Source organism: Poecilia reticulata, linkage group LG10 (genome assembly GCF_000633615.1).
Source record: "Poecilia reticulata strain Guanapo linkage group LG10, Guppy_female_1.0+MT, whole genome shotgun sequence".
Lineage (NCBI taxonomy): Eukaryota > Metazoa > Chordata > Actinopteri > Cyprinodontiformes > Poeciliidae > Poecilia > Poecilia reticulata.
The window spans coordinates 19,264,781-19,279,030 of record NC_024340.1 but is presented as its reverse complement, the minus strand read 5'-3'; the positions used below and the strand labels follow the sequence as shown (position 1 = coordinate 19,279,030).

Genomic DNA, 14,250 nt, shown 5'->3' with positions numbered 1-14,250 from the left:
AAACGTTACAGCACTGACAGAGCGGTGTATATTTTTCTTAACTGTGGCTAAAGCTGCTGCTAGCTGGTTTACTCTCCGATCGGAGGCTGTTTATTTTAGAGAATGGTGAGTGTGAGTGAGAGAATGGTGAATTTACAATGAGTAATAACAGCGATCTAACACTTAAATGCTGGTATTAACCTTACCTTTTGTATCCTTAAAATAATGAGGATTCGTGAATTTTTCAGTCAGGTTTCCCAGGCAAAATCACACCGGAAGTAAAGATACACCTCTTCGAGTTATGGCGGCCATTGTCTGACGTCACTGTGAAGCGCAGGCATTCACAATCGATCTGCACATAGACATAATATAAGAATAGAGGCCTCATGGACCGCTCTCGCGTATTGTCACTGACGAGATTTAGGGCGGCCATCTTGGAGCGGTCCACCACTCCACTCAGCGTTATGTTTAAAGTCAGAATTCTGATTTTAATCTCAGAAGTCAGAATTCTGAGATTAAAGTCAGAATTCTGAGATTTAAAATCAGAATTATGAGATTAAAGTCAGAATTCTTTTTTTTTTTTTTTTTTCGGTGGCCCCAATCTTCTTCCGTAGCAGTGAATCCGTCTCTCTTTAAAGATATTTCCCTCTTCCTGACATCCTGTCTTTATGAAACCTTCAAAACAAAAACGGAAGATTTCGGACGTATCTTACTTTTGACAGAGTGAGCAAATTACATATAAATAATGGTCTTTACCACATTTGTAAACTTTGCTGGTGAATGTTATAACACATAAGTTTTATAATATATGTTACATTGTTTAATTTCTAATGTAGGCTATTGTGTTAGATAATCTAAGTCAGTGTTAGAGAATAATTAATTTTTTTAGATTTACGGAATCTCAGTTAGCCTTCATAGCGGGGCTGAACCCTATATTACACCAAACACTGTAGCTAATATTAGCTGGTATCTCGCCGGTGGACTTAAATACAGTAAAGTAATATTCTAATCACAAAATATACACAATAATATGTCCATCTTACTTGTGAAATGTTGTTTGTGGAGCCCTCACATCAATAGTCCATTGATTCGAACAACAATATCCCTCAGTGCTGAGGCGTCTTCTGTTGTTTTGGTTGAGCAAAGTAGGAGGGACGACCGCTCCAAGATGACAGCCGTATTTCCTGCGCCGGTGCAGCCAATGCGGGGTCTACTCTTATATTATGTCTATGAATCTGCACACGGATCGTTCTCTTTCCTTTTTATTGACCAATAGTAGAAGAGCTGGACATATAAGGCAGCCCCACCTCATTAACATAACGATGCATCAGAAATACAGCGAACAAATAAAACGGCAAATAATACAGCAAAAAATAACAGCAAACGGAAATACAGCAAACGGAAAAACAGCGAGCAGAAAAGGGAGAAGCAAAAAAAAAAATCTAAGCAAAATACCTATTTTTCTTGACGCAAACTCATGTGTAAGGGGAAATGAAAAAGAAAATATATATTTATGCCTTTATTTCTTATAAAAATATATATTTATTGTTTTATTTATTATTATGTAGGATATATATTTATTCTTATTTACATATTTCTACTTTTATTTTTATATTTATTCTTTTATTTATTATGTTGGATATATATTTATTATTTTATATATATATTCTTGTATTTATTATTATGTCAGTTTTGGTCCTCCATATTGATCTGCTATGACTCTTAACATATACAATACATTTTTTATTATACTAAAAAACATGCTTAGCAGTACACCCTATCCTATGGATTGAAAATGTTTGCAGTTCTTGATTTTTATGCATTTAATAAGTGAGGGACTTTTTTTTAACTTATTCTTTAATGCCATTTAAGGTAAGTTTTAAATTGAAAAGATAAATTTGCAGTGCTAGAAAACCAAACACATTTGTATAACTCTGAAAGACTTCAGTAAGCCATTTTAAGAGGCTATCCTATTTACACTATATTGTACTGTCTCTTTCTTGATTAATTTGAAAGACGTCCTGCCTTATTTGTAAGACCATTAGACTAAATCTAAACCCTTTCAGCTGAAAAGGACACAGGCTTAGCTTAAAGCTTAGCGAACTGAAAGAAAGAATCGAGTTTTAAATCCCTCAACTAGCAGTGATTGTCAGACATCACATTAAAATTCATTTACTGACAGTCATGAACTCTAAGGGAATCCCACTGCTTCCCTTCTCTGTTGTGTTTATGTAAGCACGCTGCTCTAAAGATAGCTAATAGACATCCACCTCTTCATGTTTTTTCTTAGGCTCATCCATCAAAATGAATTACAGTTGGCATGTACTGACTGCGCTATGAATTCCCACGGATTTTAGGAGAGCCCTTGACATGCTATTTTTCCCCCCTTCTCAAATGCAACAATGACAGTGATGGAAGTTTAATAATTGGGTGCAATTATTAGGTCTTCAGTCCAGAGACATGGCACATTCTCTGACACCTGTTTTTGTAATTTACTCTGATTTGAACTGTCACTTCTACAGCTGAGGAAGCAGACGATTACATCAGTGCACCTTTTAGTCAATCAGTTTCTGACTGATTTGAAAGATGAAACTTGTCGTAAAGGTTACATTTCTAATAAATTATGGCTGCATGGTTTCCTGGTGAAGAATCACATAACTGTAGTTTTCTTGAATTTTGAGAAATATTTTAAAATGCAATCATTCAAAAAAAAAAAAAAAAAAAACTGAAGAAAAACGAAACAGACTGGCGTTTTTTTTAATGGGACAAAATATCACCTTTTCAGGAAGTTCTTTAACATTATGTTTATTTTCAATAAAAAGGGTCAGATTTCACCCCTTTTCAGACTGTGATGCATAGACACTAAATCAAATAAATAACACACACTGAATAAAGGTATCCTGTATCTTTAAATCGTTTTTTGCACCCGTAGCTTTGCTTTGAATGGCATATTTTTAGTTCTTTTGATGACTCAAGAGATGTCTGGCTCTAATTCTCCACGTCTGTCCTTTTGTCATTCTGTTTCAGACATCACTCGCCACCAGATTTGCACAGGAGGCCTTTGGGAAGCAGTACAAACAAACCATCGGCCTGGATTTCTTTCTGAAGAGAATAAGCCTTCCAGGTGAGACACCTTCATAATCTTTAGGGAGTGCTTCTCATTTTGAGAGACTGCGCAGACATATGTTGCACAACTGCAGAGAATATGTATTTTCAAAGCTAGACCAGTCAACCTTGCTGGCAGAACACTGTAGATTTTGTATTTATTTTATATAACGTGAACTTTAATAGGAACGTCTACGACACAAAGGTGCCTGTTGTTCCCCATTAGTCTCTGTCCCTTATTTCTTCTCGTTTTTTCATTTCCCGACAGTTTTTCATTAACGTCAATGCGGGAGCTGAATGTGACTTTTCTGCTAGCTCCTCATTGTCGAGCGTCTGCCACTTCTCAGGCTTATTCGCTCTGAAAGCTCTCCTCTCTTGAGCAAACGGCACAATTTTTTATGCTCTGCACAAGTCCACTGGTCATATTTATGCCCAAAGTAACAATTCATGCCCAAGTAAATGCAATTTTTGTGTTTATATATAACCCACTTGAAATAAAAGCACTTTATATATTCTCATCAAGTCTAAAAATTAAATGTTTATGGCTTTTTGCTATGTTTGACAGAAAGTGCCCTGTTTTAAAGTCTCTCTTTCTAAAATAGAGATTTTCTGCATTTAAATGTATTTTTTTCATCCTCAGCCAAAGCCTAAGATCCAGAAATCTCGAAAGTGGCTCCATTCTTTCATTCCTAATAAAACAACATTAAGCAAGGCAAATTAAGTGCTAAAAGTAAAAGTCATGCTGATTCGTGAGTTGGCTGAGGGACTCTGTTTTGATTTTGTGTCCGTTTCAGCTCAGAAGGCTTAGGAGAACTAAACCCCCAAAAATGTTGTGGTGGAGTCTGGTTGAAAAGAGCCAACTATCATCTCAGACTGTGCTGAGCTACTTAATGTGAATCTGAACAAATGCTGTTAATTGTATGACCTCTCCTCTCTTTTCAACGTTTTTTTTTTTTTCTTTTTCTGTTTGAAACCCAGTGATCCCTTCAGCATTAAAACCGTTGGCTCAGTTTAAATATAGATTACGTATGTCTATATCACTGGGGCGGTAACAAAGCTGGAGTCAACACCCGAGTTGTTAAATGGCCCATTTTCTGGGGAATTGGGTGTTGATGAACTGATGAAGAGGAGGGTGGCTCCTCAAGCTGGGTGGTCCCAAATTTTGTCAGGACCCCGGCTCGCCCTCGGTTTGGAGAGGTTGTGTGGGTCTCTATGGGGCTGTAAGGGCCTTCTGCAGCAGGGGGGAAAGTAGCATATAGCCAGCGCTGGCTCCTCTCCCCATGAAGGCCCAGCTTGTCAAACTTAATGTACATTTTCCAATGCAGGCAGAGGTGAGACGAAGCCGACTGGCACACAACAACCTCCTCTGTGTGTGCTTTTTATAACAATACTTCTTCCAGATGTCCCTGCCAAACCAGTGAGGTAAAGGCAGCAGACAGGGGCCTGACAGGAGCTAAATCCACTTGATAAACTCTGTCAGACCTATTGGGCCCTTTTCTCCTCATCAGCGTCAAATCCCACTAAGATAAGCGATATTAGCAACATGTTGTCTATTTGACGTTAACAATCAAATAGCTAGAGGACAAAATTTGACATTATTGAATCTGTAGGTGAAATAATAAGAAAAAATATATATATTTTTAAAAACTAAGACAATAAGCTCCACCATTTTTGGTCTATAAATACATCAACCAGCATAATATCCTTATTAAACTTTTATTTTAGTTAATAAAAAAAGTCAGACAAAGGATAGGTATATATGCTTTAGCATTTAAAAATAAATATTGTATTTTCTGAACTGCTGAGTCACTCTGCAGCATAAGCCTCAAAAATAAAAAAATGTACCATGAAGAGGAAAAAAAAGTATATGTTGCAGGACCAACCAAACCATAAAAAAACTGTAACTTGTACTCCTAAAAATATGGGAGCTTCATAATTCTTTTATGTTTCAGTTGAATTGAAACTTCCCAGCTCAGACAAATAATTTATGAGAATTTTTTGTACCACAAAAAATGGAATCAGTAGATCAGACCTGAAAGAAAACCATGTCGACCAGCAAAAATCAGATCGGTGCATCTCTAGTTTTAATGTTTCAGTCTTGCTCACTTGCAGAATGACAGTGGCTGTGTTGAGTCAGCACAAGCCTTTTTAAAACACAAAGAAAGCTGGTGTCTGAGCATGCTGGGTGGGTGGGGATGGCTCTTTATGACACCAAGGAGCTGTAATTCATTGCGCTCCCTCGTGTAACTTGACGTTGACAGTGTATAGTCTAGCTGTAGTGACTGTGAACCTCAACACTTCCTGTCTTTTATTTAAAAAGAGGACTTCTGAAGGGGTCGACTCATCCAGTCGTGTCCACAGCGCACGCTCTCATCCCCATCAGAGCTGCAGGCCGTCACTCAAACACAAGTTCCTCACTGTCCGGTCGTCCGTCTTCCTTTTTAAGCCCTTTTCATTTTCCAAAGGAAGAAAATATTTATTTGGTTTTTGGTCTTTCTCTCACTTCCCATCATTCAACTCTTCTTTTCTCTTTCCACAAGCATAAGCAGAACAGTCTTCTGTGTCTTTACTATTGCGTTTAATTATTGCTATTTCCCCTAACAGCACATAATTCTCCTCACTTTACCTACTTGGCAGGCGCTGGCATAATGCAAACAGGGAAATAAAAAGTCACTGAGACTTTTAAAATTAGAGGGTAAGCGGACATATTCATTCCCCTCTATCTCTCTGCTTGATATACTTGGATCTTAGCTACATATGAGCTGCCAGTTTAGGAGCCCCTAGCATGAAAGATTAATTACTGCTTTATTGTTTTCATTTTGTGTGAAAAAATTATTTAATATACCTAAAAAAAAAGAAATCTGCTATGCAAAACATAGGCTGTGGTGGAATCCATCCATCATTTCCACAGGACTACGGTGTTTACTGAAAGAGAATTCTGGAAAGAAATCCTTAAATGTCAGGCAGATCATATTGTATCCATTTTTTTAGCTGGCAGAGTATTAACAAGGTAACTTTGATCAAGATATTTATATCTTGAAGAATATTTGTAATGCTGGAGTAATCTATTTCTGACTGATGCATAATTTCAAGTTTTTTTTTTTTTATGTCTTTCCTGCCTTTTACAACTTTTTATTCGAAGAACTGTAACCGATAAGAAAGAGGTGGGCTGCAGGTTTATTTATTCTCTTGTAAATGTAATCTTTCTTAATGTTTAACCTTCTATCTTTATTCCAGGCAATTTGAATGTGACCCTGCAAGTGTGGGACATTGGAGGCCAAACATTAGGGGGCAAAATGCTGGATAAATATGTATACGGAGCTCATGTAAGTTCACTCTTATGTTGTTGATCTTTGTACAGTATGTTTCTTTGCTTTGAGTAGTTTGTTGAACCACTTGAAGCACAAGAAATATAACTATTAATTTACAATCATATAGTCCTAGATTTCTGTTCTCAAAACATCGTCAGCAGAAAATCAGAGCCTGTCACTCCTTTGCTAAATAATATATAAGATATAACATCTACAATGCATATTGACGCTCAAAAAGCATTTAAAAGGAACATTTCTGCTTGCGTAATAATCTAATAATTCATTTAAAACTGAACCAATATTTTGAGATTCTATATGTAAATAATTTTTTTCCCTTCTGTGTAAAAATGTAAAAAATATTGCAAAAGGATATACATTTTATTACAAATAAAAACGGAAACAAATCTGAAGAGGCCTCTGACTGAAGACTGTTGTTATATGAAAATCTCATGATTGTTATGACATAAGAACAGCTTGCTATCCAGGCAACAGTGATGATATTTCACAGCAACATGTACTGCAAACACTGCTAGTCCACCTGATTTGCTTTTGCCGCTCCTGTTTAAATCTCTATCTGGCTGTGTGGTTAGAAAGCCGGGCAGAGAGACGCTGGAGTCAGGGATTTGATCTTTGCCCATGTTGATTGACGGAAGAGACAGTTTGAACTTCCTCCCTCTCTCTTTGATCTTTGACAGAACAGTTGGACTTATACTGAGTTCAAAATACCCACAAGTAGACTATTTTCATATTGAGTGAGTTCTGAATGACAGTATGAATGCTTTTGCAAAGTGCTATTTCTATTGCAAATGCATCCATAATCGCATTTAATAAAGTGAGAGCCGCCTGTAGCATTAGGTGTCAGGATAAATATACACAAGTAGGGGGCCCAAATAATACTGTGAATGTTTAAAGTTTGTTCCAGTATACCAGCTATATGAATGTATAACTTTTCAACTAAACAAAGAAGGTGTTTTTTTTCTGCCTTGATGGGGGAACTTTCTCAACATTTTCCAAAGCATACTAAAAGTTTAATGATAAATCATGTATTTTTCCTGTTCTTTCCTTCTTGTCATACATCTTTGCCAATTTATAACACTTTGCTTACTTTAAGTTTTCTCATCAGAGTTGCATAAAACTTAACGCCTTTTGTTTGGCACTGAATATCCTGTAATCAATCATGGCTGTTCAGAAAGGCTCTGGATAATTGTCGGAGGTCTAACCTGTCATCGCCAACATTACGTGTTGTGACAGTGCGTGTCAGTTGAACAAAAAGCAACAAAAAGCTTTTTAGTCATGTTGCATCATGCTGTAAAAGGAGAGTTATTTTCCGCTTTCCAGTTCTTCAAAAAGTAAAAGTTTTAGTATTGATAGCGATGGCGGAGCTATCAGTGTTATTGATCCTAATTTCAGTCAGCAGGTTTTGCAAGTTTTCTGTCTCTATAATTTTTACTTCATTTTTATGTTCGCGTAAACATCTCTCGACCTGACTGTTCACCCAAACATGAGTCTCTTATTGTCTCGTGACTTTGTTTTTTTGTTTTTTTCTTCTTTATTTTTTTTTACACTTTTCTGGATTACTGAGGGTGGAGAAAACTCTCTCTAAGCAGACAGCCTACATTTTTGGCCCAGAGGAGATGACCTAAATTGACCTCAGTGAATCTGAATCATGAATGACAAATTATGAAGTTCACTGTAAAAAGAGAAGCAGTGCCACCTACTGTTTCTATTTTTACTTGATATTTATCATCAATCTGGCTGAGATAAAGTCAAACAAAAATGTATGTTTTATTTCCTTTTTGCCATAATTTAATGCATGTTTGTCGAATCAAAAACTAATATTTTTTTCCTTTTCCGGTACAGGGTGTTCTTTTAGTATACGACATCACAAACTACCAGAGCTTTGAGAACCTGGAGGATTGGTTCAGCATGGTGAAGAAGGCAAATGAAGAATCTGATATCCAGCCTGTTGTCTTCTTGGTGGGCAACAAAAGTAAGTATAACATTCACCTACAGACACAATGTCTTGTAAAAGTATTTATACCCCTGTTTGTCATGTTGCAATCACAAACTTCAATGTATTTTAATTACATTTTATGTTATGGATCAAAATGAAGTAAAGAATTATTGGGAAGTGTAAGAAAAAAATAATGATTTTATATAATTTTTTTTTTACGTTCACTCTCCTGTACTTTAACCTGAAAGCCTTGAAGTCACCTATCAGCTATTCTTTGAAGGCCTCAGAGGTTTCCTAGAGAACGTTGGCTGACAAACATTCTCATAAAACCACACTGCTTAGGAAGGAAGTAGGTGAGGTTTTAAAAAAATATATTCTAAGCTTTGGAAATCTTATGAAGGACTGTTCAATCAACCTTCCAAAAACTGAAAAATTATGGGGAGACTTCACGTCTGTGAAGACATGGCTGTCTACCTAAACTGACAAGGAGTGATCAGTGAAGTGGCCAAAAGGTGGCCTATTGTAACTCTGGAGAAAACCCTTGGACATAGAATTTCATCCATGGAGTGATAGCAGCGTCATGCTAAGACGAGTCTATTTTGCAGCAAGAACAGGAAAACTGGCCAGAGCTGATCGAAAGGTGGATGGAGTTGCATGCAGTGAAATCCTGGAAAAAAACAGAAGCTGCAAAAGACGAGAGTGTGCCAGAAGTTCACCTCTCAATAGAATGGTGGCTCTGAGCGTAAAGCTACAATGAAAGATTTGCCCAAAGTCCAAACCTAAATCTAACTCAGACTTTATGGAAGGACCTGAAAATTGATTTTTTTCTCCACTCAATCTGACCGAGCCTGAGCCATGGTATCTGGTAGTGACATGCAACTCTAATTATATAAAATAGTTTTAAGCTAATAAAACCTTTAAAAAAATTCTGACTTTTACTTTGGAAAATATTTCAAAACTGTGTGCAGCTTTCCTTCAACTTTTCAATTATGCACTAATTTGTCTTATCTGTCATAAAAAAGCCCCTCAAGAAAGACATTAACGTTCAAGGGATTTCAGTACTTTTACAAGACACTGTAAGTTCAATGCTTCACTTTAAAAACTGCTTCATTTTGTTTATAAAAAAAATATTTCAATTAGTTATGACTAAAATTAGGTCCGATTTGTTAGGCTGAGCTTGTCTGGATGAATTTCTTTCTGATGCATATTTTTTGCATGTGTGTGTTTGCATGTGGAGGAGTGAGTGTTTTGATGGTAGCAGATGTGTTTGTTGGAGCATCCAGATAACTGATTGGTGTGATAAGAGAGTTTTAGAGCAATGGGAATGCTGGTGTTTGTGAACTCATGGGAGTGACTGACTATGATTTAATATCCCTCAGCCAACAGACCCAGGTTACCGCTTATCAGCAGCTCTTTCCCTCCTAGTTGGTACCCGTCTGCTCGACCCCGACACCCCCCACCCCTCCTATCCCGTCCCACGTAGTCGCTTAAGGTGAGGAACTCGATGTTAACCAGATGATTCTTCTCCTATCAGTCTGCACGCCTTCTCCTCCATCTCCAAAATGAAGACCAATAATGAAGACTCGTTTTAAACATCCTCTTGACAAATGTGGAGTCACGGCTGCCGCTGTGTTATTGTAAAGTTAAGGCGTTTGTGTGTGTGCGTGTAATGGCAACTGTCCACTTTCCCGAGCAATGATGAACAGTCAACAGAGCGGTGCCTGCACACTGAAAGCTCCCTAATGTTACTCAACAGGGACCATAGGTCATGCTTTAATTCAGCTGTCTGGAGCAGATTCTCTTGTCTTCACATCCGTTGCAACTTCGGATACCCTGGCTTAAGCTCTGGGCGCCTCTGTATTTAGGCTAGATTTTAGATGTGTGGGTTAAGTGTGCATACTGTAATATTTAGGTAGTCCCATCACTTTGTCAGGCTCTGTAGCTTCCAACCTACATTTACGCTCTCACCCTAATGGCTACGGCACTGCTCATGGTCCATGTTTGTTTTTTTCTGTTCCTAAAGGCTGAAAAAAGAAAAACAAAACCACACGCAGATTGCCCCTTCAGGAATAATCAGTTATTTTACAAGACTACACGAAGCTATGAACCCTGCCAAAGACTTTTGTCATTTTTCAGGGATCTTGAAGTTTGACACAGTGTCTTGTGATGTATGTGATGACTTGAAATTAACATTTTTTCACAAACCACAAACTTGAATAATTTTACAGGGATAGACCAACAGTAGGGCATAACTGTGAAGTGGAAGGAAATGCAGAATTTTCATAGTTGTTTGCAAACAAATATCAGACATGTTTGGAATGTTTTCCCAAAGCCATATAGGGACACAAGAAACATTTTGAAAAAGAATAAGCTTATGAGATCAAGATTTAACAATTTTCTCCACAGCATATAAAAAAACACCAGACATTGCAAACAAAAAGAACAAAAATGAGAAACACTAATGAAGATCTATTGACAATCTTCTGGACCATACTGCTACTGTTAGAGGCACAAGATAACATAAACTAAAAATACAGCTAAACTTAAAATAAAACTAAATTAGACTAAAGCTGAAGCTTAAACCACAATCCCAGAATGTGCTGTCTCCACAGTGAAACATGGTGGTGGTAGCATCATTGTGTGGGAATGCATTTCATTAACAAGGATTAACACGTTTCTTTTGCTTGTCAGAGTTGGCATAAGATAAATGGTGGTAAATGTAAATTGATCTCAGTACCTGTAAAACGCTAAAGAGTGGGAGATGAAGAGTATGTGAGACCACAGTAATCTGCCTACATATTGCCTACATATAGCATTGCCATGTAAAATTCAAGTTTATAACACCTGGAATGTATTAACCAACAATTTCTGCACTTTAAACAGTCCTTTGTGTTATGAATACTGCACACATGATGATTTCTTCCTAATCTATCGTGCAACCTAAGCGCAGTCAGACTGGAGGGCTGTGAACTAAAGTTGTTTAACAAATGGGCAAACATTTTTAGCCTTTACATGTGCAAATTGGTACAGATACCCTAAAAGACTTGCAAACCGGTAAAGTCTAATTGTGGACTCAAGAATTAAAATCAGTAAGGCACAGGCAATGAGGCTATTTCATGTTGACTTCTTCTATTTTATTCACAATGTACGCTCTCCAATTTCTTTTCTCGCTTCTGCGTCTGAGTTTTTATTCTCCAAGAATTGTAGCTTTGCTCTGCCTCCAACTTCTATCCTTGGCAGACATTAGCAGTAAGTTGGGCAAATGAATACACCACATTCTTTTTCAAGCAAAGTTTAGATTTCAGATGGTTCCCATGATGTTGCACAGAGAGAGGCAACATGTTTGTGACTGCTGAAATAGAAGTACAGCCATAACAAGGAGCTTAGCAAAACACTTCAGATTTATGTCTCTGTGAGGGCTCCTATCTGGGGAGATTGTGGTGTTTAAACCACTCAGGCTGTTTTTATAGGCTTTTCAATGAGTTAAACGTAAGGAAAACATTGATTGTAGATGGTATCCTCTTAGTGAGACTTAATGAACAAGTAAAAATACATAGTTTTATGTGTTTGAGCGTTTTCTGGAGTTTTTTATGGGGCATTTTAAGGGGTATTACACCATGGTGTTTTATTACTGGCATTACCTCTGCTAGCTGATAACAAATACATTTCCAGAATAACTGACTGCAATCTGGTTTTTGTAAATCATTTCGAGTAACTAAATCATCAGTGTCATTCTTGCCTCTAAATGCTGGCTTGAGTCTTTTGTTAAATAACGGCACCACTTGTAACAATTCAGACTGAAGCAGATTTCTGAGGGAACATGTGTGTGGACACCATTATTTATGCACATGCATCAAAACGTTCACACACGCTTTGGTAAAAAGACACTTGTGAAGTTTCTGAGAACACATTAGTAATGGAAGAGTGCTCAGTTTATCCAAACATACTACAAATGTGCTTACAGTGCTGCTTCATGCAACTCCATATGATACACAAGAACTTTATAGTCAAGTAGGCATAGACCACTGTAATGTTTTTTAATGTACTGTAAAAAAATACTTAGGATTACAGTACTTATCCAGAAATTAAAAACAAAACTGTAATATCATTAAAGTTTTTATTTAAAATAGACTAGCAACAATTATTCCTGTTGCTACTTGAATGGATAAGATATATTTAGCATTTTATTTTGTTGATACATGCCCTGCGACAGACTGGCGACCTGTCCAGCGTGACCCCGCCTCTTGCCCGGAACGTTGGCTGGAGATAGGCACCAGCAACCCTCCCGACCCCACTAAGGGACAAGGGTGTAAAGAAAATGGATGGATGGATGGATGGATGGATGGATGGATGGATAAATGGATGGATGGATAAATGGATGGATGGATGGATGGATGGATGGATGGATGGATGGATGGATGGATGGATGGATGGATGGATGGATGGATGGATGGATGTTGATACATAGAGAAACAGAAGTATGCCAAGATAATATTGTATATTCACCTGAAACTATCTTGTAGCCTTATTTCAGCCTACTGACTGGCAATGCACAGTATCAGGTGGGGGAAAGTCTTTCTATCCCACATAAAGTCAGGGGGAACACAGAAACATCAATCTCTCTGGAATCTGATTGAATGAGCTTAAAACTGTAGGAATTTTATTAGGAAATTTTGATCAACTTTGAATCTGGAACTTCTCAAATCTAAGTGTACTTTTCAGAAACTGGATTAATATATACAGGGGAACTGTGGTGTAGTTTTTATTTATTTATTTATTTATTTATTTATTTATTTATTTATTTATTTATTTTTATTTTTTTTACAAAATTTCCAAAAAGTTGGATTCTGTCACTCTTCATGTCAAAAGCATTCTGCTTATTTTTGACTGCCTATTCAGTCAGATTATGACTATAAAAACACATGGAAAATGTAGTTATCATTGGAACTCTAAATATAAACATGCATTTATATCTAGCATATTTATCTTACTTATGTAGCATACCTTTGTTTAAAAGGTTGAGTATTACTTCGAAGTGGTTACATGACTGCTCAAACTTAGTTTACATATTTCTTTTTGGACATTAAGCCTGTGTCCTTTGTCAGCCCAATTTGTTTTCATTAAGTGGCAATCGCAGGACCCCTGGCTCACTCCCCACCCATCACCATTCCCACTGCCCTGCTCTCTTTCCCTCAGGAACTCTGGAGCATCTATCACAGGCTTGCACAGTCCTTATTTGGGTGACTTAAATGGGTTCAGTTCTCTTAACCCCTCCTCATCACTCATGTTTTTTTTTGCTCTGTGGTTCCATCACTGTTCACTGGCGATTCACTCAGGCCTGCCATGGGAAATGCTATCTGAGAGATAAGGACTTGGCGCTGAGAGAATATGCACCCTTAAAGATGGCTTACCTTCCTTTTTCTTTTGCTCTTGTAGTTTCTTTTCTTCCTCAAGCTTCTATCTGTCATCATCTCTAAGAACACACTTGCGCATTCATTTTCATCCTTGTGCAAACACAGACTCTTTCAATCACGCGCTTCTACCCACTCTTTATGCTTATCTCTCACAGGGGTGGACTAACACCTCAGTTGTTGCCGCCTCTGCTTACAGTAATGTCTTTTCATTGCTCTGTTTCTCTGTTGTGTTAAACAACATGCATGTGTTTGTTTTCTACATGCTAAGGCAGATCTCACAGCATACCGTTGCCCGTTGCACTTCTCTTGCCCCAGGTTTCTGTTCAGCTGTGTGGAAGTTCAAGTAAAACATGGATATCCTCTAACTCCACATTTCTCACCAAGCATGTCTTTGCCCAACAACATTGTCAGTCTTGAGTTGTTTGTCCTCTTGGCTTGGCCTTTGGTGGATTTGAAGCCCACCCCTCTCCCTAGCTCTCCCTACCCT

At 37.6% G+C, this 14,250-nt stretch overlaps 1 protein-coding gene across 3 annotated transcripts in view; it reads left to right on the top strand.

Moving 5' to 3' along the window:
• rab28 (RAB28, member RAS oncogene family) overlaps positions 1-14,250 on the top strand; it is a 39,205-nt gene that overhangs the window by 8,217 nt on the left and 16,738 nt on the right. For all 3 annotated transcript variants that reach the window (XM_008420530.2, XM_017307236.1, XM_008420531.2), the window contains 3 exons: positions 3,007-3,103; positions 6,322-6,410; positions 8,256-8,385. In XM_008420530.2, coding sequence (XP_008418752.1) covers positions 3,007-3,103; positions 6,322-6,410; positions 8,256-8,385 — 316 coding nt within the window. The remainder of the gene's footprint in view (positions 1-3,006; positions 3,104-6,321; positions 6,411-8,255; positions 8,386-14,250) is intronic.